The 25,812-nt window shown below is 44.7% G+C and overlaps 1 protein-coding gene across 21 annotated transcripts in view; it reads left to right on the top strand.

The window, feature by feature from the left end:
- Positions 1 to 25,812, top strand: part of LOC125183312 (protein ALEX-like) — a 150,112-nt gene that overhangs the window by 1,628 nt on the left and 122,672 nt on the right. For 14 of the 21 annotated variants that reach the window (XR_010827717.1, XR_010827674.1, XR_010827679.1 and 11 more), the window contains exon 2: positions 55 to 122. The exons of 1 other annotated variant lie outside the window; for it this stretch is intronic. Coding sequence is in view for 1 of the 20 variants with exons in the window: in XM_048068463.2 (XP_047924420.2) it covers positions 55 to 122; positions 20,927 to 21,068; positions 21,711 to 21,873 (373 nt within the window). In the remaining 19 variants the exon portion in view is untranslated. Of the gene's footprint in view, positions 1 to 54 lie in introns of all 21 variants that reach the window. 6 more of the 21 variants (XR_010827612.1, XR_010827610.1, XR_010827625.1 and 3 more) reach the window with 3 other exon arrangements.

The following is a 25,812-nucleotide window of genomic DNA, read 5'->3' as shown; positions in this document are numbered from 1 at the left end:
CTAACTCTCCTGTGCGTGTGTCTCTGTTTTCTCTCTTTTTCTCTCTCTCCTTAGGGCGCTATGGCCGGGGCTGCTCGCTCGGGTTCTGCCTGTTGTTGCGCGAAATGGCGGCCGGCGTCTTGGTGGGTTTGGTTGTCGGTTTTTTTGTGTAGGTTTTTTTTTTTTTTTCTTCCCCTCCTATTCCCCTCCCCTCCCCCCCCCACTCCTGCCTTGGCCGCGTCTCCGCAGCGAACCGCGGCGGAGCCGGGAGTCAGGAGGGGGGGCGGGAGCTGCGCGGCAGCCAATGGGCGGCCCGGGCCGGGTGCCCCGGCGCGCGCTGATTGGCTGGCGCTGACATCATCCTGCAGCAAGGGGGCGGCCGCAGCTGGGCAGGGTCGGGAGCCGCCGGGGGAGGCTGGGGCGAGGGGAGAAAACGGGCGCCATGATCGCGGCGTGAGGGCGGGCGGGGAGCCCTGAAAACGGGGGTGAAAAGAGGGGAAAGCGGGGAAAAGCGGGCTCGGTGTCTCCTTCCCGAGCAGCTCCGGGGCCGCGAGGAGAGGAGCGGCGGGCGCGGAGTGAGGGAGGGCGGCTCGGCGGTGCTTTTGTAACTGCGTCAGCCCAAGATGGCGCCGGGCCTCCCTGGCGAGGGCAGGGCGGCGCACGTCCGCCGGAGGTCACGTGACCGCGCCGCATTCCTGTGGGGCTTGGCCGCGGCCCAGCCCGCCTCAGGCGGCGGCGGTGGCGGCTGCCCGGGGAGCCCGCGCCTCCCCTGCCTCCCCTCCCTCCCCTCCCGGCCCCCTTCCCCGCCTCCCCTCCCCTTCCTCCCCCGCCGCCCTCGCGAGCCGGGGTGTAGCCGAGGAAGCTTCTCGCTTCCCTCCCTGCCCGCCGCGGCCTTGGTGGGAGGCCCCTCCGCGCTGCCCCCAAGGGGAAGTTCCCCGTGGGCCCCCTCAGCCGCAGCCTGGGCTCGCGTAAATCCCCTCTCTCTGCTCCCCCGTCCTCCCTAGGTGCCAGTTGGCATCGCTGGGATCTGCCTCAGTGCTGTCTAACCGGCCTTGCTAAAGCCAATGTGCAAGCTGCGTGGAGTTGTGCTGCTAGGAGCTCGCTGTGGCTCTGCTAGGTGCACAGGGAGGCTGAGGAGAAAGCTCTTAACGCCTCTGGTTCTGTTAGAACGGCGCTTGGACGTGTCAATATGACTTCATTTGCGTCTTGGTGGTTCCTCTTCGAGCAGTGTTTTCATAAGGCGACGTGGCGTCTGTTCGGGAGTTAGGCCGCGGGTGGCCCGCGTCTGTAACGCGGGGATTGAAGCATGCGCTGAGTGGAAATGGAAAGCCATGGTGTGCAAATACGGGGAGGGTGGCCCTCGTCCTGCCTCCTGAGGTTCATGGACTTGGCACGCCAGTCTGGGTGGGATTAGGAGTTTGGCAAATACATTTTCTGGATCTGTGTTTTATTTCAGGATTTGGGGTGGGGGTGAAAAACGTATGTTTTCCAATCATAACGCTCTTTTCTTTCCTTTTTTTAAAGGAGTGCAACTCATTTTACTGTTTGGGTGGGGTTTTTGTGCTTTCAGAGAAATTCACTGTCAGTTCCCACGTATTGTTCTTGTATAGTACAATGTAAACTTAGCCTCTGCAGCTAACCCAACGAACGAATTAACAGTTAAAATTGCTGATGCTTTAAATGTGGTCATTTGTTCCACTTAGAAATGCTTTATAGCACTTTTCCTGTTCTCAGTATGTTTGCAGAGGTGCGATTTCTCTCTTCTCTGCAGCAGCGACCTGATAGGGAATGAAGCTCGAATTCTTGGTGAATGCGTTGTGTGAGAACTGCTGGAATGAAAGTTGTTGGGTATATGACTAATGTAGAAGAATCCTGTATAATAGACGCTGCTTAATGTGTTACATAAGTAACGTGGTGAGGTGGAGCCTAGTTGCATAAGAAGCGACTGGGGACTGGGAGCTACTGTAAGTAGTCGGTATTAGTTGCAGATAGAGCCTGCAGGGCATGTGTGTGCTGAGGGAGGGGCGGGAGGCCGGGGCTGGAAGCATCTAATAGTGCTACATTTTTTCCTTTGGAGGTTATATAAAGGATGCCAGGAAAGAAATGGAGACAGTAATTAAGGATGACAGTGTGAAGCTTTTTAAAGTTTGGAGTCTCATCTGAGCTTAACTTGTATGCTCTGTTTTCTAGAAGAAACTGTTTCGAGTGTCAGATGGGTGGCTGTCAGCTGAGCCTTGCAGCATCCCGTTTTGTGTAGGCTGCTACAAAGAGCAGGATTCTTGAGTCCTAGAGGTTGTGAGGCTGTTTAAAAACAAACAAAAATAAAAAACCTTACTGGAAATGGTATTAAGAGGAGGCAGTTGGTTTGTTAACCAAACATCTAAGTGACTGGATTATTGATCCTTTCTGTATAGGCATAGTGTAGCACAAGGTAAATACTCCCTTTGTAATGGAAGCTTCCAGAGAAGCTTTCAGTGTGCAGTGAGCCTTCTGATGTAGAGCAGATTTATTTGGGACCTGAAATGAATATTTTCTTGCATATGTATTAAGTGAGGAACATTCGTGTGCGCTGAAGATGTGGAAAAACGCATTTCTACGTTATTAGTACTTGCGTTTAGGCATGTATCCCATGATTATGGAATAGGGAACAATTCCCTACCTCGCTGTAAGGGAGCAGTCTGAATACTTAGTATTCTATAAGCTACTTTAGAATATCAAATCGAAAGCTTCTCTGTGGTAGAAAGCTTTAATCTGTAAAGCAACCTTTTAGGTAGCTCACATTAATAACCAGGTTGTGCTTGGGAGCTGAGAAATGAACTATTTTAAAAGTTTTGTATAGCTGGTAGCTTGTTGTAGCAGCATTTGAACTGAGGAGTCTTTACGTTCTTAAACTACAGAAATGAAGGCAAATTCTAATAGTATAGTATTTTGGTTTGTTTCTGTGCTGTCTTACTAGCTGTCCTCAGGGAAGCACTATCATTTTGGGAAGCGGTAACTTCAGTGGTGATGCAGTGAAGCTTCAAAATGATGTCTGTGATGCATTCTGAATTGTTCCTTCTGCTGCAGGAGACGAATAAACAGCACCTGCATGTACTACTTCAAGACAGAAACCTCAGGGAAGGGGATCTGCCCCAAAGCCAGTCTGTAACGCCTTTAACTAGGAAGATGAGGGAAAGGAAGGGAGCTGTAAGAGGGGGAGATAATTTTTAAAATAGTTTGTGTTTATGGTAGCCTACCAGAGAGAGACAGTTTCTACTGAACTACAATTCTTTCCTTTTAAGAAGGATATTTCAATTGGCTGGGTGTTCTCCAGCAGTTAGGCTTGCGGTTGTGACTTGCCATGGTATCCTGTCTGTGCATGTATGTGGTCTGCGCCTTTGCTAGGACCTGTTATTTAAACAGCACTGTTTACCTTTGTCTTACAAAGAGACTGACAAGAGTTCAAGGGTATGTAGGGGAGAAGGGAATATGAGGTGTAATGGATCTGAGTATGCATTAATGCCATAGCTGAAACAGTCGAAGTGGTGCTCATGCTGAAAGATGATCCTGTACCTTTTCCCAGCTGTTCGTTCTTGCTTCTGCACCACCCCTTTTTTTGATGGCATGAGTGTCTGTGTGAGAAGTGGAACAGGAGAACAGATTTAGCGTAAGCCTAATTGTAATGGATGGTTTTCTGATGTGAGTGTGCACTGCATGGCGTCATAATGCTCCTGCTTGGACGGGAGTAGGAAGAAGCAGCTGTAAGGAGAAAAAATGGACGTGTGCAAGTTTGAATTGTTAATGAAATCAGGTGTGTTTTTACTAAAAATACATTTTTTAAGGAATTTGAGGGGCAGCTCCTATAGGCACTTGGCCAGTGGAGCCAGAATCACTCTAACCCTTGCTTTAGGGCTAGCAGCACCCGACTCCTGCAGTTAAGGGTGGCGGGGTCACTTCAGATTCACTGAAATGGCGGACTATAAAAATAACTAGGCCAGAGTTGGAAAGGAGCAGGATTCTGGTTAAGCGTTCACAGATTTTGGACTTAATGAGCTTATCTTGTTGGAGCAGGGTAAAACTTGGAATAGGCTTTCGTGTTCCAGAAGTGAGTGATAATCCAATAGCTGGGCTGTTTGAAGAGTTACTCTTACTGGAAGAGTTGTGAACTAATCTTTAAAAAGCTTGTGATCTCTGTGGGTCACAACGGTCACTAGTCAGATGAATATGTATTACTTGCATGGAGTAGAGCATGTCCAGTGACCTTCAGCCGATTGGAAATGATCGGTTTCAACAGATCTTTCCACCTGGATGTGGAAGGAGTGCTCAAGGCCTGAACAGCAGCAGGGCAGGTACATCCTTTGCATGCCACTTAAGGGTTTGTGCTAGGATAAGCTTTCCTGAAAGAGTCGAGACCTTTTCAGAAAGATCAGTGGAGATTTTTCTAGGGAAGGAAGACCAGTCATTGGCTGTTTGTATCTTTAAAAATGAAAAATAGTCTCTCACTGAGAGGAGCAGGCTGACAGGTGTTACATGCCCAGCTGATCTCAGGTCTCATAGGAGTTTGCACCAAGTCCATCGCACTGTTGGGACCTTCCTAAGAAGTGGAGCCGTATTCTCACTTGATTGTAACATACCTCTAGCCTTGGAGGCCTGTCAGTAATGGTTCTTTGAAGATGCTGGAGATAATTAACAAACAGATGGTTCCTCAGTGTTAAGGTGCAATCAGTGTAAGCAAAACAGTGGTTCTTCGAGGTCTCTGGGAAGAAAATGAGGTAAGCACTGCTGCTTGCTGAGAGTTGGGCTGTGCTAGAGCGAGGAAATTACTGAGCTGTGGGTTCTAGCGTTCCAGAACTGCAACTCAGGGTGGTCCTCTTACAGCAAGAGCAAGTGTTTGTCTTGTAAGCTTAGAAGCCAAGCAAGACTTGGCTTCTGTGTTTCTGTGGTTATTAAGTGCTGGACGAAAGGGGTTCCTTATCTCTGCTGAAACTTCTTAGTGTGACTTGTATGAAATGAGCATTCTTAAAAGGGGTAGGGAAAAACCATAGGAAGTCAATCTCCTGCACTCTTATGGTCAAGTATGAGAGTGCTGTTTGGTAGCTCGTTAATGATACACAGACATGCAGTGTTTCTTTTTCAGAAGGGAAATGCAGCTTGAGTGCAGCAGTGCTTCACGTCTCTTCAAAGGACTAGCTTCAGAAGACTGCTTTAGTCCTGGTCGGTGTGGCCTACTGCGACTTGAACTGCTCCAGAAGAACAGAAATTTGGTGGAATGGTATATTCGGGATGGGTGGCTTTCTGACTGGTTGTAATCGGGGGCTTGCAAACCTCCGCAGGTTGGCAACTCGTGAGGCTTTGTACTAGTGGAGTTCCTAGTGCGTCACAGCTGATGTACAGGAACTAGTAGGTATACTTCCCTCTAGCTGGTTGTCACGCGTACGGGTTTGAGAGCTGCTTGATGTGGTGGTAGTGCAGTTGCTGTACACCAACCAAATACAAGTGCAAAGCTACCTTGTGTGGCAGATCTGGGGTGCGTCAGAACTGGGGGGGGTGCAGGAAGAACTTGAGCTGAAGCACTGTCTGGAGAACAAAGGTAGTTCAGCAGAGGAACTAAATGTAAGCACATCTTCCTTGCCTCCCATGTTCCTGCCTGCCCTTACCGTTTAGGTCACTGCCTTGTGGTTCCCCAAATTGAAGTGAAGTGAGAAGTGAACTGGAGGTGCAGAGCTGTGCTGCTTTTAGGGTAGCCTAAGCAACCCCTTGAAGAGACTGTGAGTGAAACTGGCTGATCCATGAGGTTGAGATGGGCTATAGCATATCTCGTCTCTTACCAGCATCATTCTCCTTTGAGTGCTAAACTGCTGCAGCTTCGTTTTGGGCAACAATGACGGTACTACTGTTGCTTGATGTAGTCTGATTCGAGATGGGATAAGTCGTCCATCCAGAAAAACTACGGGCATTCTAATTACGCTTTACAAGAGCGTGTTATTTAAAAGAGCATTCTCACAGCTGTCCTGATTTAGAAGACTGCACTTTTAATGAAATTAAACTATTGCTTTTATCAGGGTAGTACTACACTTGGATTTCACGTCCAGTGCTTTGCTCTATCATCCCATTATTCGTATGCTGGAGCAAGCTTGTAAGCTTATAAAGGTATGCTGGGCAGTTGTGAGATCCTATTTTTAAACCGCTTCTGAGAAACACTTGTCTCCTATCTCTGCACAAGCATAGGAAAGGATATACTTCATGTAGGAGCCACGGTGTCTGGGCTCAGCTAACAGCGAGTTTTGAACTTGGAGTGTCTTCTCCGTAGAAGAGATAATAGATTTGAAACTGCGCTGACTTCTGCTGGGGAAGAGAAATGACCATAACTAGGAAATCGTAGCAGTGGGCTGATAACTTCTTGTAGTAAGAGACAGATCTATGGTACGTTGCAGACTAGCCAAACATTAAGAGAAAGAAATCTGATTGTCAAATCACCTGCTTTGCTCTACTTAAAGAGTGCAAGAAGAGTTAATGGCAGGAATGTTTTTAATGGTACATCTTGTGATGAATCTTAAATATGGCAGGTGTACTTAACCTACTGCTGATTTGCAGCAGCTCAATTTACTCTAATTGTGCAATTACCACTATGTAACACCTCTAACATTTCCATTGACTTTGGGAAATTGCCTAAAAATGCAACTAGGTTTTGTATGCAAGTAGGCTAGCATCTTAGGGTTTTTCATCTGTATGTCCCTGATCATCTAATTAAGACTAAGCATGAAATACAAACACTGAATGTGGGTGTTGGTATTCTTGCTATAGGAATGAGGGAATCCTAAAATTGAAGGACCTTTTCAGGGAAAGTATAGTATCTAGTTTGGGGCAAAAATAGAGGCTGCTAAGGCAGCATTTAGACTTGGTTTTCTTTGTCTTATAAAATTGGCAGGCAGGAGTATTTCAAATGAGGCTAACTACTGTGAACAGAAAGAAAAATCGTGCTGCTGGAAGATGGATTATACACAGCAAATTCAATGTACTGAATTTTACACGTCTTAGAGCTCTTTCATCCAGTGACTATGGTTGCTAGTGCAGATGTAATTGCTGAGAGGGAGTGGTTGTCACAAAGTAAAATTATTAGGACTGTTTCCTGAAAGCTGAAGTTAAGCCTGCGCTGTTTCTGAGAGTTGGCAGTTACAGGGTCTTACTCTTCTGTTCTTTTTTTCTGGAACAGCCAAGCTGCTCCTTCAGTTTTCCCCCAGATTGTGTGCTACAAATATTATTGGCCTTGGAAGTGCAGCTGTTAGCTAAATTGGTTTGGTTTGTCGTCTGTTTCAGTGGTATAACTCCTGAATACTGTTCCCATTCAAGTAAATTGGAGTAGCTAGCTGTTCTCCTTGGTATTGGTTATCCAAATTTTGCCTTGTAGGCCAAACGCTAGTGCTCATCTGGAAGAAAACATCACTGTTGTAACATCATCTACAGCTGGCAAAGCAAGGTAGTCTGTCTGAGGGCACTTCTGTGCTTTATCTCCCACTTAAGTCAGCTTACCTAAGGATATCCTTCAGTTTCAATAATGTAATGATACTGCAACACTGTTCTAGAACAGTTTCCTTTCAAAAAAGAACAACTGGACTCGGTTTAGTAACCTGCTGAGAATATTCATGCCCCATTCAGGTCTGGTTGTGTTCATTTTACTGGCTCTGCCTTACCTAGTCTGGTTAGACCTAAGGCCTGTGTCTCAAAATTCTCACGTGACTGATCCTTGCCTCCTTTTAATGTATCTTGTAAATAGCACAGCACCAGTAAGCAGAGGTTGAGCTGTCTACAAATGCTCCTTCTGTCTGGAAGTGACTTGTTGGAAGGTGCCCATGCCTGTCTGTAGATATTGCATGAAGTGTGGATTTTTCCAGTAGCCTGTGTATTTGTCAGGAAGTTTCTTGCTCCGGGTGCCTCTCCTTTTTGCTTGAATAGCATTGAGCAACAATTATATACTGATTGCTCTCATTACAAGTAAACTCTACATCCTGTTTAGAATAGGATGTACATATTAACAAGTGTAAAACATCTGTTGCATCTTCCTAGAAATAGCATCTTGCAGACTTAGATATTTCAGCTTCACAGCTGTTCAGAAGCCATCACATATTTAAAATCCAAGGCTTTTAAGGGGTGTTGGAAGTAACGGTTTAAAATAGGTAGCTAGAGCATGATGCAAAATTGAATTTTGGTTTGGAGTTTTTAGTCTTTACCCTTCTGAATTGTCAGTCCTCTCAATGGCCTTCCTCACCTTATTAATAACTATCAGAGAGCAAAAAAGTGGACCAGAGGTTCAAAATGTAGGTCTAGTAGATCTTTTTGCACGAAGACTCCTGGTTGAATCTGAATTTTGAATGTCTCCAGTTGGTCCTGGAGTGAAGGAGGCTTTGTTACTGCTCAGAAACACTTCTACTGTAGCTCTTAAGCTGAAATCTTGTTCTACTTGTCATATGATAAATAAAGAGATGCCTCATTGAACTCTCAGTTGTTCTTCCCTTACATCAGTCTAACACGTGAGCACTGGGTTTTTTAATAACTTTTTCTGACACTTCCATTCAGCAAGAGTATGTTGGTCTTGTGATAGATACCCTTCTGAAGTGCCTTAGTGTAGGAAGTGTTCCCTGCTCAAAGGGGACTCCCGGCCTTCTTGACTGCTGCAGGAAAAAAAAAGATGAAACAAGCTTTCTTGTAAGCAAGCTCTACAAATGCTGGAGATCCATTTAGTCTGGTTAAAATAACTGTTCTGCAGTACATAACAGGTGAAACAGTCACAGCCTCTTACATACTGATATCTGTGAATACCTGTGCTTACAAATCATTTCAGACTACCAAAGGGAGGATGATGAAGGCCTCTAGAAGTAAATGCAGCTCTCTAGTGGAAGAGATAAAAAGGTGGATGGGCTAAAAGAGTGAGTATATTCCTCCTGGTAGCTGTGGAGAAGTTACTGAAAGAGTATTCTTGTCAACATTTGTGGGTTTAAGATGTTCACCCAAAAAAAAGGGAAGGGGTGGATGGGACAAAACACTGAGTCCCTCGTTATTTGGGGTCCTGCAGCAAAAGGTGAGTTGTAAGAACAAAACCTGAGTGAAATCTGGCTGTCTTGGCTAGAAAAAGAGCAGGCCAAACCTGTAGTTCTTGAGCAGCACACAGCTTTTAAGTAGCTCCAGGCTATGATTAGAGTAGGTTGTCGAATTGATCAAAACAGGCACTGTATGCAACTGCAGAATTCTGAAAGACCAGTTTAGAGTGGGATCTGCATATGAAAAACATTCCTATTTCAAACACTTGTGCTGCATCGTACATCACATGACTGCTAGCTGTTGTGTAACAGGAAAGCCTTTATTTTTTTCCCCGTTCATCTTGGGGAGGGAAACACAGATTGGACTTGTATTTAGCTATAACTTCCTTCCTTTTGGGAACCCATCTGAACTGTTAGGGAGTTCAAGCACTTAATCTGCCATGTGGAATGCTTTGGTTTCCTGCCCACATGTGAAATTGGAGAGAGCTTTGGAGTCTCCGGGGGGGGGTAGAGGGTAACTGGGAGCCATCTTCCCATGGGATCAGAAGATCATTCCTCGATTGTCTCCTTGCCCAGCTTCCTGAGTGGGTACAGCAAGGGGTGCTTTGGTATACCATGGTTGGCTAGTCTATAGCACAAAATATCAATTTAAGGTTTTTTATTCTCAAATTTAAGAACTGTTAATTTCAAAACTTAAGATAGTTTTGCTGTGACCTGAATGACAACCTAAGCTATTTCTAAATGTCAAAGGAAAGTGATTGGGCTGGAGGCTAAGTTCATCAAAGAATTGCAGTTTTATGCCTGAATACCCACCTGCCTTCCAGACTTCTCCAAAATCAGCTTGCAGGTTTTCTATGCTACAAATGAAGATTGTGAAGTACATAAGCTGTAGAAACTAGCTGAACGGAGAGAGGAGGTTTGGCCAAGAGTGAATGCAGAAGAGGGAGGTGCTTATTTTTAATTAGATGTGGCTTTTACTTTTAGTCATGTTTTGAAACTAGACGTTTGTGCCCATCTCCACTTTCTGTAGCTTTCTGAAGTGTCAGCTGTTCTAACCACCAGATCGGTGGCCTTGTTAAACACAGGTTTCATGGTTCCATCCCACCTGCAAGTATGCCTCCAAAATATTGCACATGCTCTGTATCAATCACTTGTTCTTTACTAGTCCCTGTTTGTAGGGATCGAGCTTGTGTTTATGGATAGAAGTAGAAAGAACACGACTTAACGCACTTCTCATTTCATGTTGTCATGGAAAATCTGCTCAGTGGCAGCTGGCTGCGTGTGTTATTTTTGTCTTTCTACTCATACGGTTTGTATTAGTGTTTTCTCCAGAACACGGTACCCGGCTTAAATATAAAGGTGTTCATTTTCTTTATCTCTTAATGTGAAAGACTCTGCTAGACCTCCTGATTTTTCACTTCAGTGCCAGAGGTGCTTGAAGGGGGGAAGTTGGTTCTTAAGCTCTCAAGTCTGAGTCCTGTCGCTTGTCGTTGCTGCTTAACTGACTTCTAAGATATGGACAGAAAAACACAACTAGCAACAGGCTCATCTCTGCCCTCTTAAAGTAAACTCTCCTGTGACAACCTCCTGATCTGTTTGGGTAATGATAAAAAGATACTTGGCAAAAAGCAAGAGTTCTGTGACTGTTTGCCCAGAATATAAATATTTCATGCTGCTTTGAATGCTTGTGTGGCTTAAATATTGCAGCAATAGCGTCTCACTTATTTTTAGCTTTGGGGAGCAGGAAGAGTGCTAGTTTCCTGCATTCCCCTTCCCAAAAACCTTGGCTACATTAAGGGGGAGAGATGTAGCAACCCAGAGCTGGTTTATCAGTTCCAACTAAAGACTGGCAGTGTGAGCCCTGACCTTCATTGTGCAAGGGATAGGGCAGCACTGAGTTAGACTGCAGCCCTTTCTCAGTGTTCTTCCTTCTGAAACAGGCATCAAGCCTCTCAGAATGAGTGCAACTTTTTTGCTGGTTGTATACGGGTAGTCCCCAAATGTGGCTGTTGCAGCTCCCGACTAATCTACTCCTCTGGCTGCTGTCACTGGAACTGTGATGCTATTGCACAGGCATGGCTAACATGAGAAATCAGTGAAACTGGATGCTGCAGCACCACTTAGTATAACGCTTAGGTAATCGCCACTGTCTTCACATCAGCTGCTGCTACTTATCCGTGGCTACAAATTACTCCTGCTTGGAAGTTTAGGTATATATCCTATTTCTGTGCTTTACAGCATAGATAGCTCAAACTAGACAGGCACTGTTGCCAAGTTATGTCAAACTGCTTCCATTTAAAACAAAAAAACTGAATGTCCAACTTGAGCCATAGAAGTATAAGGAGATCCGTAGTAGTCTGTTGGATTTTCCTCGAGAGGAACGCAAAAAATTCATATGGCCCTAGTTGTAGGTACTGTTTAAAAAAAATAACAATTTTCTTGTTGTGTGAGTTACGTGGCAGTGGTACACAGGTGTCAAAATTTGGATGAAGCTTTTGGGGTGTTGTGTGGGTATCGTTAGCAGGAAACGTGCATGTACCTTTAGTATAAATCTTTCTTCCTGTCAAATCAGCCGGCAGCAATCCACTTAAAGTATGGAGCTTCTTGGCACTGCAGAGCGTGTGCAGAACAGGCCTGCAATCACTTGGGCAAGAGGCAGATAAATACTAGCTTTGGCATGCAGAAGTGTCCTCGTGTGGAGCAAAGATAGAAGCAGTAAGCTTGTCCCAGCATGTTCCTCTAGCAGCTACACAGAATGTCCCTGGTGTGTATAAATGCTCTTTGATTCTAGTGGTATGTGTATTTTCCACTATGTATTTTCCACTTACGTCGCAGTGCTCGTCATGCTCTGTTTGGGGGTGTTGATTTTGAGTTTGGTCTGAGTTTTTGTTTCATTTAAGCTTAGGATTTTTAAAAACTGAACAGATCGCAGCTGGTGACTGTGATTCTTCCTGCTGAAGTAAAAATTTAATGCTGGTATTAGCTGCTTTAGAAAACTAGCTATGTACAAAAGAATCCAGTTTAAGAAAATCTAAGGGACTCTAGAAAAAGTGTCCGGTTACAGAAAGACTTACAACCTCTTGCATCATGACTTAGGCGCAGACAGTAAAACCTTAATCCTCCGTCTGAATCACGCTAATGCCATGTTAAAGAGACATGGCACCGTGGTCGCTTGACTAGGGAGAAAGCCGAGCAGTTCCACTTGTCCTCAGATACGTTTTTAAATTGCAGATGAGTGTCAATGATTTTGTTGCTAGTTACACAGTATTTCTACAGGCTGCTTGTGCATTTAGTCCGCTTTGCAGCTCCTGCCAGAATGTAGTTTTCATTTCTGTGATAGTTCAGTATGAATGTAGTAATAACCTAACAACTGTGTGAGCACTTAACAAGTGTGGCACTGGCGGTAACTACCCCTATCAAAAAATGAAAAGGAAACGTTAAGTGGTGCACAAGCTAAAGCAATAAACCACATAAAAGGCAGGGGCTTAAGTCAACATATGTTCCTTTTAAGCTGTAGGGTCTGCTACCCTACCCGAGTCCACTGTGGGTATTGAAAGGTCTGAATGTACGCGGGGCTGGTAGCACCACCTATTGTTCTCGGTCTGTTTTCTTAGCTTCCCTAAATCCTAATGATAAAGTTCTAGGCGCTGGTTTGTTTGTGAAAGCCATAAAATCAGGAGTGGGGGAATTGTGCTCCTGTTCTTGTTGTGCTTTAGAATAAAAGGCTCTTCTTGCTCATGAGAACTAAACAACATCTTCTCCAAGCTGTGATCCTTTCGTGGGAAAAGTGTATCTAAGTAGTGGGTGGGGTTTAAGAAGCTTTTGTTTCAAAATGAGCCTTTCACAACTCCTGATGCTGGTCAGATTATGCATACCTCAGTCACATCTGTGATTTAGCCGTGTGTAATGAACCTCTTCACACATCTCTGGCAGGCTGAGAGTAGCATTAGCTGGATCTAGAAGAGACTTAAGTGAATTCTTCATATAATGGTCACTCAAGTCTGCTGTAAGCAGAGTATATGAGCACGTGCTGCTGTTGATCACTTCTAATTACACTAACATATGGCAGAAAACAAGCCACTTGATTCAAAGCATATTTTGATGAAAGATTGATAATAAACAGGAAGCTAAGTGGTAGGTTGGCATAGTCATAACAAATACGGGTGAAGGACTTCATTTAGGGGAGGAGTTGGTGCGATGAAGGTTCTGAACAGAGCAGTATCTTGAGGCAAACCAAAAGTAGGAGAAGCTCTGACGGTGAAGAGCTCCCTTCAGCAGCAGTGAACAAAAAGGGGGTCTTATGTGGGCACCTGCTCAAAATTAATGGTTGCTGCTTAATGGCAGCTGTCATCAGCAAGTCCATGTGGAGCTTCGCTGGGCCTGGAAGTGTGGGATGGACAAAACCAGCCCTAAGATGGTTGATGGGGTTGTTGGCCCGGACTTGGGGCTGGAGGGGTTGTGGAGATGACGTTGCTCCTTGGAGGAAAGAACTACTTAGCAGTACAACAAAGAGTGATAGCAGAAGGACCAGGCTGATGGTGACTGAGAAAGGTTGGCTCTGTATTAGGACACTGCCAGCTCTCTTGATGAGCCCTCCCTAGGAAATGGGGTGTCAGGGCCTGCTGTGGATGTGGGAGGCAAAACTGGCTCAAGGTGTTACCTCTGGCTGCTCTTCACCACTCCTGGGGTTATTGTTCGGACATCAAAGCACGGTGCTCCATCACCTCACCCATGCTGATCGCTTGTGAGAATAGGCTGTGAACTAGGGACTATTTCTTCAGTAAGTAGATCAGTCTCCCACCCCCTTGGTTTCCTTTTTTTTTTTTTTTCCCCTTGGGGGGTTGGGGGGAGGAGAGGCAGTGTAGATCTGCTGCCTTCCTTCAAAACGGAAGGGAGCTGCTGGGTGATGTGGAACACAATCCATCCTTCCAAGCTTGTGTTGCTGCAGAAACACTTTTTTCTCTTTCCACATCTATTTCAACAAAATGAATCGGTGCCTCATGTCAAGGCCTTAGGTAACTAGAAATTAATCACTAATTATTAATGAAAAATGTGGCTCTAGGAATTTTGTAATGTAGGAAAACTAAGGCAGAGAGAGGGGACAAAATATCCTCAGAGGCATATTGTTTAATATTTAACTAGGAGATGCTCTTAGCTGTAGTTTCATTAGCTTGTCACAATTTAACAAAACTGTTTTTGCAGTGAACGAAGCAGGGTTTGGATTTTGGTTATAACATGACAAGGAATAAATTAGGCAACAGTGAGGCCTGTAATTACCAGCTTTATAAAAACGAGGGGTCAGTTGCCCAAGCAGCCTGTTCTGACGCTTTTCGTTTTCCTCCGGTTTGATACCATAGTGTTACAAAACGCAACAGACGAGTTGATTTCTGCAAGTGTTTCTTCTCAGCATCAAACATTTTTCTCACTTTCATTTCATGGCTTAAAACAATGCAGTTAAAACAATGAGCTTAATGACAGAGCAAGGCTTCATCCCCCACTCCTTTCCATGGTAACTCCAGTACCTCATGAGTTACTAGTAATGCTGGCAGGGAGACTGATGTTTACAACTGTCTGACGTTTTCTGAATACATTCTTCAGTCTTCTCCAGCAAATTAAAACCAGATGGGAACTGTAGGGAGCAGAATGGAATCTAATTGTTCTGTGGCTTGTGATGTTAACAAAACTCTTTGGGTATTTTCATTGTTATTTGGCAAGAAAATGGCTTGTAATTCCTCTGGTCCAATCACTATAATATGCAGTCTTCTTCCAGCATGTCAGGGTAACTACTGTAAGCCTTCACTGAGATGTTTTGCTTTACTTCTTCCAGAGTGATAGGCTACAGTGTGAGCATATTATGCTGGTAATTTTTTTTCAGCTAAAGGAATCAAAAACCAACGAAGAGAGCCAGAAAAGTTTGCTGCTCGTCTGGCAGTGCTGATTCTGAGGCGAAATACAGTTGTTTCGCAGCATGTCTTTCTCTTTTCTCTCTTTCTGTCTTCTACTACCCTAACCAAAAGTACATAAAGTAGTAAAGGGATATACAGTGGAGTTAGATGAGGGAGATGGGACTGTTTCAGTTTTGAGTGGCTGAGCTCAAGATCTTTAATGTAGACAGGAAAAGCACTCTCATGTAGTTAGTGCCGTGCTGCTTGCACTGGCTGGTGTGCACTTGGAGGAAAAGAAGTAACCTGTTGAATCACAGAAATGGGGTTTCCTGTTAGGGCTTGGAATTTCCTTGCAGCTTTCCCCTCTGTAGCTACAGGGGCTGGTTTTGTGTAGTACGTGTGCCCAGACAAGAACTTGCTGGAGATGAAGACAGAAGCCAAACAGTTATGCATAGACTGTAATGGTTTCTGACTCAAATGGTGTGATAACTGCCAAAATATTGTGGGGTGTGGTAGGAACTGCTGCATCTAATACTGCTGAATCTCTGTCCCTTCATAATTGGTCTAAAAGAGCACAACATGCTAATCCCAGTTAACATGAAGCTTGGGAGCAGATTTCTTGCTGTCTTCTACCCATTTGGAACCTGCTAGCATGCAAGAATAAGTTTCGATATACTGGAGTTTTGTTGGTTTTCTTCCAGTTGCTCAATCTTCAGTCACATTACTCTTGATTTCCTACAGAAAGAGAAGCTGCTTGCAGAAGAGAAAGTTGTAGCTTCTTAAAGATTACTCCAAAAACAGTGAGCATTGGAAACAATGATGAAGACTCCAATTACTATCTTGTTTTGCTTGGAGTTGACAATATATAAGTGTATGTTAAAATAGTCTGTATGTATTTACTGTTATGGAATACGTAGTTGTTCTTATACTTGCTTTAGTCTTACTATAGAAGCATGTCTAACAGTTTGGTATAGCAGTCTATTTTAGTGTCAAATATAAGGTCTGTGCTTTTACCATGAATGTGGACTTTAAGAGAATTTATATAAAACTATACCTTCTTAAGTAGTTGTTCCTAATAAACCAGGTTTTACAACTTCAAGAGGTGGACAGACAGGAAAGGGGGTGGTCGTATTTTCAGACAAGTGACATTTAGAATAGACATTAGAAATGGAAAAAAAAAAGGTAGCTGTTGCTTGTTCTGTTTTCATGGTGATCACTCCAATTAAATCTCGGGCTTCTGTAATGCCACGGCTTGCTCGCTAGTGCTTAGGAAATACCAGCCCGCTGCTTTCTGGGAAGCATATTCCTCTGAGGCTTAGTTCAAGGCCCAGTCTAAAGACTCTTAATGCCTTTATTGTGCTGTCTCTGCTATACAACATAGGCATTTGTGATGGAAGTATTTATGTGGTCAAGTGGAAGTTCTTCCCTTTTTTTTTCCAGGCAGTGTATTACATAAATGGGAATGCTTCTTCAGCTTTCTGAGTACGGAATAATGTGAAACAATGTATTTACTCCTGTATGCCTTTTTTGTTCCTTCTGATCTGCTGTCTCTTTTTACCTCAGTATCTTACAGTCAGCCTCCAGAAGAGCCTGCTTCATAGAGTGAAACCCACTTGGGTTATCCTAAGTCCTTCCCAGGGTGATGGATCAAAATGTTGCTAGTCCCTTGAGTTTTTATTTCTGTCCTAGGTGATCCTAGGACACGAGCTAGCACGTAAAGCTGTTCCAGTGATGCAACTCCTCTCTCCAATTTCAATAAGTGGAAGTGATGCTTGCATCCCTAAATAAAGCTCTTGCTGGGATAAAAGGGCTATATATATATATTAATTAGATCCAAGTAAGGTCCATAAACCTCATTGGAGAAATTCAGATTCTTTTCCAAGTATTCTTCAACTGAAAACTTTTCTTAATGGTGAATAACAGCCATGTAAACTAACGTTAGACTGTGTGACTGTTTGTTAAAGGAAAAGCATGTTCTCAGTGTGGTTTTTGGACTTCCAGACTGATTACACAAGCTTGAAGGCCCACCCTACATCCTGTGTAGAAAACCAGCTCACAGAAATGCCCATTGTTCTTCAGGATTATAAGTGCCTGTGTTTTCTGCCTGCCCTCTTCTTCAAAGTACTGTATGGAAAATAGTAATGCAAAGGAGCCCCAGCAGCTTAACAAGTGCTTGGCCCTGCCAGGTACTGAGCGCTCCCCTCCTGCTCAAGTGGGAGAGGGAGGTGGGAGGGCGAGCTGACACGCTGGGCTCCCTGCTGAGAGAGCAAAGGTGGTGTGTTGGTGAAAGTAGCTGAGAATGGCGGAGTTAGTTCTGTGATTTAATTGATAATTGACGGACTTGGAGCCTGAAAGTTGTAGCCCCGTGGGTATTTACTGCCTTCGGGGAGGGGGAGGTCGCAAGGAATGCGGTTTGTTGCCAGCCTGGTGAATTGTGCTTGATGTTGCTTCATCCCTCCTGGTCGTTCATGTAAAAAGAGAATGGGGGCATCTGGATTTCATACCCAACTGAAGAGAGGGTACTTCGTGTTCTTGTATCTCTGCTCTCGCTGCTGAGATGTGTGCCGTTCTGCCTACAAGTTAACTCGACCTATCCCCAAGGAAGGGACCTATCAAGTCAAAAATAGTGGAATTTTCTCACTCCACCTTTTTTCTTCTTTCACCTACGTTATCATCTTGGACAATATTTTTTTTTTTTTAAGATGAGGTGCTATTTGTAATGTTAAATTTTCAGACAGGAAAACGTTTCAAAGTGAACTCTAAAACCCTCATATTACAGTTTTCTCTTTTTTTAAAAACCAAACAAGCCCTTATATTGCTTGGTAGAATTCAGTAACTGTTTAAGACCAAAATATTAGTTAAGATAATGCTGCTAAGTTGAGCACAGGGCTGCTGTGAGAGTGTTCAAGGCTGTGCTGTGCTTTTCAGGAGCCCTCTGAAAGGAGCTGCCTCGCTTCAGTTGCTGCCTGTCTCCTGACTGCTCAGCATTCCCCAAACATGTGGCCCATAAAATGGGATTATAGGGAAGGCATTCAAGTAAACACAAGCTCCCTCAGGATGAGATTTGCTTTTTCGTGTGGAGCTGCTGCGTGCTCCAGCTGGGGACGGAGGGACAGACAGACAGCTTCTCTGGGTGACCCCAGCCCCAAGACCTCACGCAGCTGGGGGCAGGTGGGAGTGGGCTTTGCTTGCGGAGGGTGCAGAGCATGTCCCCATCCCCGTGTTTTGGGGAATGAGCTCCTCCTGGGCCGGCTGGCCCACTGGAGTCCCCCCTCGCTGTGTTTTTGGAAGGGCACACCCATTACAAGAGAGGGGAGCTCACCCTTTCTGCGTCTCTTCAGTGTTTGCACGCGGTAATAAACGACTGGTCCCGTGATGCGGGTGTAGCTGCCAAGAATCCGCAGTGAGCTCCATCCATCAGTAACTGTACAGCACTGCTTCTGCGGCCCGGCATGTTCCTGAAGGGAATTCAAGGAGAAGTGGCTGTCTTTTTACCTTGGCTGTCTTCTTACCTCCGTGCTTCTATGAACAGCACCGTTATATGGGTTGGTAATAATGTGTTTCTATGGCTGGGTAGTCCTGGGCAGCCTTATCTGTTGGAAGTACACAACTTTGGATGGGTTCAGTCTGTAGTTTGAACGCTTTTGGGTTCTTTGTTGAGTCAAAATATTACATCAGCCTCAGCAACAAGCTTCCTGTCCTGCTCCCTCGTGGTCTGCATCCGGTCCTGGCCTTGGTAATTCAGCCTGCGGTTGCTGCTCAGCAGGATTACACAGTGTGGCATATCGGGGCACAAAACCTTCGGGCTCAGTTCCTTTCACAGTATCTCTTCGTGTTTTTTTAAGCACTAATCTCAGGTGCAGTTTACTCTTCCCGTCCAGCGGATGTTGGTCACTACAGTAATGGTTGTGATAGTAGTGATCCCCTTACAGCCGTTGTGAGACTTCAGAAGTTGATGGCCCTGCATCAGCTTCTAGAGATACTTTGTACCACAGCACAGAGGCTTTCCAGGGGAAGCTACGATCTTAAATACTTTCCTTAAAACAATAGGAGTTCATAGGTTCACGAGTATGTGTTCCAGACTGGCCGGCATCCTGTTGCTGATGTGCTCCTGCTGTTAGTGGAGGGAGGAGTGTGATACCAGGGTCTGCACAGGGCAGAACACAGACCCGTGCCTCTGAGGTGCAGCATCGTTACACATTTTTTCCATCCTCTTTCTTTAGAGGTGACTCTGAAGAGAAACTGTTAGACCTCTTGCCGTTGGGCTTCACGTGAAGCTTTGAACAAATTCAGCAGTAAGGATTTTCCATTTTCTTCAGAAACCTAGGCCAGAAACCCTCCTTTCTTGTTTCTGCACCTGTTAGAAAGAAGTTGAGAGAACAGCCCTGGGAACAGAGAAGCCAACCCAGTTTCTGCAGCACTCAGAAGCAGTAAAGTTGTTCGCTTGCCTACACCCTGTAGTAATAATGTAAAGAATTACTTGCTGTGGGTTATAAATCAATGGAACCTACCCCATTCTTCCAGCAAGGGAAACATAATTTATTTTCAAAATACTTACAATGGGAAGTGCATTTACAAAACCAAGGTAGCCGAATTCAGGGCCTGTAGCTCATACCCCAGATGGCTGCAGAGCTGACAGGAGTGACTGCACTCAGGTGTAATGTCACTGTCACAGATGTACACAGCTTTCGTGTCTGGAGGGTCCCATTATCAGCCCTGGCATATAGTGAGGCATAAATGAGAGAGGCTGCCTTGGTTTGGCAGTCCCAAGTAACTACTGGCTATTCTAGGACTTTACTTCAGTTTATGGCTGGAAGTTTTTTGGAAGGCCTGAGGCTTCTGAGTGTATTTTGTACAGAACTCTGTTTAAAAGCTGAGAGCAGAATTAATCTCACTGTATTTTCTGTATCAAACAGCCATATATTCATCATACTTCAAATAGGAGGGTTAAAAATAGAGAGGATCGTTAGATCAGATTTTCCGAAGTTTAAGGAGATTAATTATATTTAATATCTCCAGGTTTATAGGATCTGCTGAATTATGAGGGGAAGTAATGACATGATTACTGTATTTTCCAAACATTAGGTAGAATATATAGATACAGCAGCGGGGAACTGAAAATGTCTTGTGAATAACAACAGCAGCACCTGCTTGTATTTCATTTCGTAATTTCTGTGTGGGGTCGCTTATGTTGTAGAAAATGGCATTTTCGGAACAAGCTTTGGAGAGGAATGAGATGTTGGTAAGGCTGTAATGTTTTATATTATGCTGTACGGTGGTGTTGCTGCCTGAACCAAAGTCAGGTAGGGGACACAGACGTGACTTTGTGCTCTAAGATCTGTATAGAAAGTTCTAGGATGGATAAAGAGAAGTCTTACCGATAAAGTGTGGTTCAGATGACCCTGTTTCTGTGTTCACGTTGATAAGAGATGGCATAGGTGGCTTTTGTGCGACTGTAAAGAAGTCCAGACTTGGTTTGGACAGCTGCATTTAGGCAAACAAGCCATCCTGAAGGAGACTGAACATCTCACTGTGGTTTTTCTGGAAAACAGAGAAGGGAATTGCATAGTAAAAAGCCAAATGCAAGCATGGTTAGGTAAGATCATTGGCAGTAAACTCGTGTAACTCGGTGTGCAAATCCCAGTCAGCTGACAAAAATCATCAGACTAGTGTTAAAGTAGTGAGCTCAGTTTGTAGACAGGTAAGACATTATCTTGGGGGAAAAAAAATAATTTTCCTTGTAAAGTCGAAAGGCCCTGAACACCACCTATCTGAGGACTGCTAGGAGTGACACCAGAGATTACTAAACCTGGAAGAAGTTAGATGAACCAAACTCTTTTCATTTTCTATGTAGCGTGGTCGTTAGCGTTCTTCGCAGTGTTTCTGATACGTTCAGTTTTGGTGGGTTTTACGCTTGGTTGCGCTTCCTGCCTTATGTCTTAGCGTAACGATGTCGCTGGTGGGGGAGCATGGCTGTGTGCTCTGCCTGAACCTGCTAGGAAGGCTTCACTGCTCTCCTGTAAGAAGACTTCGATTTTGCCCTGTTAAAAATCCAAATGGAGGGACCCATCTTTGTGAGCGTCCGTATGGGAGCGTTGAGCAGAGCAGGAGGAACAGGCAGCAGCAGGAGCATCTCGGGTCATCTTCTGCAGGAGGGACTTGCAGGACCGTCTGTCTTCACCTCGTGTCGGTGAGCAACTGGAGCCTGTGGTGCTGTGGAGAGGCAGGAATAGACAGGGAGGGCACTTACCCCTGAAGCAAAGCGGGAGCAGGAGCCTTAACTGTGCCCCTGCTCCTCTGGCTGGGCACTGCTGATCCTAGGAGGGAAGCACCGAGGAGGTCCCTCTCCCCTGAGCACCAGGAGAGCTTCAGGCCCTGATGGGGCGTGCAGGGCTTGTTCCTCCGGGAGGCTCTCCCAGCGTCGCTGCCTCCTCAGGACACGCAGGAATGGTTTGGCTTCTCCGTGGGGAGATGGCTGTGGGAGAGGGAGGAGTGTGCCGCCGGGAGGCAGCAGGCAGGCCCTGGCACATCTGGGGAGGGTCCGCTTGGGTCTGCTGCTCTTCTGCCTCCTAAGAACACCCAGCCTGGGCTGTGCTGTGGAAGTAGCAATTAGAGAGCTCGAAGTGATAGAAATCTATATTAAAATGAGCTGGGAAAAACTTCGGGAAGACTTTGTCCTGTTGAAGCTGGCTGGAAGGGGCTCTTCCAGCATGAGTCATCTGCAGCTGGAGAGGACCCTGGGCAGAGCCTTCCTCCCCTCTGCTGAATGGAGCTGTCACGGTGCCCAGGGCCAGGGGAGGGAGAAAAATGCCTTGATTCATTTCCTAACCAGATACGCATGGGAGGACTCCCCGCAGGGCCGCCGCCAGGGGGGTTGTGGCTTTGTTTTTCCAGTCGCTCAGCTCCACATCAGCAGCGCTGTGCAGCTTCAAACTCCCACCCGGAGGCCTGAACTACCCCGCAGCCCGGCCCCAGCCAGCACACAGTGGTGGTGATACGCCTGGTGCTGCAGAGGAAGTGGCTTCTGTTACAACCAGCCAGCAATCTGCGAAAGTCCACAGGCTGGGTGCCTGCCAGATTCAAGTTGACAAAAATGTTTAACGTCTTTGGCTTTCGTCTTACTATTTTTCTAAAGATTTCTTTCCTACCATTAAAATATCACCTATGCCAGTGTTACTATTTTTTTTTACAAAAAAATACATGCTTTTATTTCTTTTTCTTTTTCCGAAAAAAAAAATGAAAGTCTTTAGATCATAAAAATATTCTCAAATGCCCTCAATACTGTAGCAAAACCCAGGCTAGACCGTCTGCAGCCGAAGGTGTTGCTCAGGGCCTTTTTGTGCTCTCCCATCCCTGCAATACGACATACTAGAGACGGTGTGGGAAAGACTTGGGCTATTTGAGGTATCCGGCGCCCCCTTGTGCTCTTTCTTTTTGTGTGTTGCGATGCCAGGAGCTACCGAGGGCTCCAGGCACACACGTAGGGACGGCGGAGCTTCATCCTCATCTTCAGCTTGCTTGGAGATGGGGCTGCCCCCCGGCACAAGTCTGCGGAGTTAACCCCAGCCATGCAGTGTGCATATTCAAAATGCAGCCACAAAACTGATTTATATATTCCCAAAGACAAAAATAACTCTCTACATTCATTTAAAGGTAGCAGCGTTTGCTAGGTATAAAGTTCCTCTGCTGGATGTAATTTTAAGTTGGGTTTCGAACTTCCCTGGCTGCTCAGAATATGATGCAAGTTTAGATTTCTTCCAGCCTACTCCATACTATGTGATTACGCGTTTTTAATTATTCACTTCTTTGCTCTGTACAGAATGTGTTGCTGCTCTCTAGAAACCACACTTGAGGGTTAGATTGATTAACTCCCTTAAAAATAGTTTTTCAAGTTGCCCACTGCAAATGCCTGAAAGGACTTAATTTCTGCAAATGAGGTGCAAATTCCAGAGTAAAAGAGGTAAATTATCTTACAGAGCTAGCTAAATAACTACTACACCTCCGAAAACACGGCCTCTTAGTGGTATGCTCTCTTAAAAAAAATACATGTACTGTCTTTTCTATGTATCCACTGCTAGCAGTGGAAGCTTGAAGTTGTTCTAAGGACACAGATACATTATTTTTCTGGCCTGATGCAAAGTCCCAAACTTAGCGACACCTTTAATGCAAAAGCAATCGGGTGTGGTGTGTGCAGCGTGCCCTTCCAATTGCTGGCCCCTCAGGGATTAAAGGTGTTGCTTATTTCAGGTTTATTGACCCACAGTGGTTTTCGTCTGGGCTAGCTGCTGTTCTGTGGTGACATTTCCAGCTAAATTGCAGTTTCTATCACTGTACCCCTCCTGAGGATTACAATTGTTCTGTACAGCAATAACTGGGATATAAAGCAAGAGTGGCCATGCCAGGCTTGGCCAAGGTCCATCTGCCTCAGTGCCCTGTCTCCAGCAGACACTGTAAGTGCCTGCATAAAAGCCTAAGAACAGGTCAAATATAAAAGCTTCTTTCTTTACTCGTAGCCTCCAACTGTTTTTTGCATCCCAAGCTGATTCAAGGTTTTGTGTATTTAGCAAATCTTGAACAGATTTAATTTCCAAATTGTAGGGTCTTCCACTGAACTAATACTCCACTTCAGTGTTCACAACATCCTTTAATGAGGAGTTCAGGAAATCACCTGTTCCCAGGTGATAAGCCACCTTTTTTCCTTTGTGTTGAACTTTATACTACCTTCTTGGGCATTAATTCATCCTTATTTTGGAAGGAAAGCGAACAGTTGCCATCCAAGATGCTCTGGATTTTACAGACCTCTATAACATCCTTTCAGTTTTCTCTTTTTCAGCCTGAAGAGTCCTGTCTTATTTAATCATTCTCAATATGAAAATTGTACCACAGTTGTGATTAAAAAAAGAAAATCTTAGTGGTTGTTTGGATTTTTGAATCTCTGTTGAGCACTGAACCTGATACTTTTTGGAAACTTCCTATCACAACTTCAGTGTATTACTTCTGAGTGCTGGTGGTCAGCTGAGTACATACATGAACATGTGTATGTGAAGTTAGAGTTGCTTTTTTGCCTGTACATCATTTTACACTTATTTGTATTGTACCTATTTGCTATTTTCTTGTCGAATAACACTTGTTCAGTTTGTCACCTGTCATTCACACCACCCTGAATAACCTGTATCATCAGTAAACTCTGTCGTGTTTTTGTCCACCCCCTTTTCCAGGTATGCTGAGGTCCGTCACAAATCTCTGAGGTTCTAAACTGATGAACTTTGTCTATTCTGAGCACTGACCACCTTGTCTTCTGTTTCTGATCTTTTACCCCTGCAAGGACCTTCCCTCTGAAACCATAGCAGCTTGGTTTCTTTAAAAGCCTTGTTGAGGAACACGGTTGAAAGCTTACTGGAAACACACATATTCTTACCAACCCAACCATCCGCATCCATGGCATTGCTGAGCCCTTCAAAGAAGCCTGAAAAGTGCTTCCAAAGTGTCCCCGGGTTTCTGTTTAACAATTCTGTTCCTTGTTACAGTGCGTACTACTTGCTTACAGGTGAAGTCACCAGAGATGAAGAAATAGTATTTTTGAATAGTTAGACCTCCTGCAAAGTACTGAGTGAAGGTCTTCAAAAGGCAGCGCAACTTCCCTCGTGTGGTTTGCATAGCTGAAGTAGCTAATGTGGATGAATTCAGAGACAAATCTCCTTAGCAAAATCAGCTCTTCCCAAACACAGGATGTTGTCATTAATAATTCGAGCAAAATGTGTGGTCGTCGTTGTTCTTTCATTAAACCTACCTACTTGAATATATCAACAAAAGGCTCCTTGTGGCTGCACAGCTTAACTTCAGTGTTTGCAAACCTGATGGTGCCAGGTCTGATGCAGCTGCTGGTTAAAGATTGTTTGCAGATATATTCCTAAATTTGCCAGTGAAAGAAAACAAAATTGGAGGAGGAGAAAAAATTGTCAAACAAATCCAGCACATTGGAAGTGTGGTAGCGCTTCCAGTTACCAAGCATCTGAACCACTGCTCAGTGAATAATGCAGTGACAGTTGCAGAAGACTGGCAGATGCTTTGATAAAACACAGAAATGCACGTATTAACATAGGCCTGTTAGCTCTGTGGATGCACCGAGCTTGTGTAAGAACTCACATTGTTGAGGTACAAGGGCAACACGTAGTTTGTAAAAGGCTGAATTCACATGGGATGCATCACATCTCATTCATCGGTGGTTTTACTGTGCCTGTGTGTGTGTAGGCTCTTCCCTGTGGTACCCGATAGTAAGCATAACACAATGAAAAGAAGTATATCTTGTGTTTACAGGAAGAAGGAAGGGGGCAGTTAAGAGTGTGTGCGTAGATATTCTCTGCAGAGCTGCTGGTTTGTGGTAACTAGCTTGTACATCAGTCCTTACTCCGCATTGCAGTGGTTAACTCTTGCCTTTTTAAAAAATGTATTGTTTAAATCCATATAAAATACTTCCCTAGACGCGTCTAGGGGCCGACTCTGAGCTCTGACTATTGCCGCATTGTGCTGTTGCGTGCAAGATTATCTTCCCAGATAAGCATGAATAGAGTTCAAATGAATCTATCAATAATCAGTGGAAAGGATGTCATAATGTAAAGTCTGATACTGTAAAAAATGTACAAGTCCTCAAAAACGTGTTTGGAAAGGAACCGCTTTATTCTTAACATAGCTGCAGGTCTGGCAGCAACAGCTTGTGAAGAGGTGTGGGAATTAGCTGAGTAGACTCCCTGCTGGCAAGGAGAGCTAGGAGGCTGCCTGCTACCAATACGAGCCTGACTTCTCCTTTTTAAATCCCTTTGGGTAAAGGAAGGTAAATTGTTTTTCTTTGCTAGTGAAACATTGTGAGGCAATGCTGCATTCGAGAAGAAAAAGATAACCACTTGCTGGAAATAAAATTTCTTTAAAATCGAATG

Source organism: Anser cygnoides, chromosome 1 (genome assembly GCF_040182565.1).
Source record: "Anser cygnoides isolate HZ-2024a breed goose chromosome 1, Taihu_goose_T2T_genome, whole genome shotgun sequence".
NCBI classification, from domain to species: domain Eukaryota; kingdom Metazoa; phylum Chordata; class Aves; order Anseriformes; family Anatidae; genus Anser; species Anser cygnoides.
Note: the sequence above shows the minus strand (reverse complement) of the source record. Positions and strands in the feature narration are given on the sequence as shown.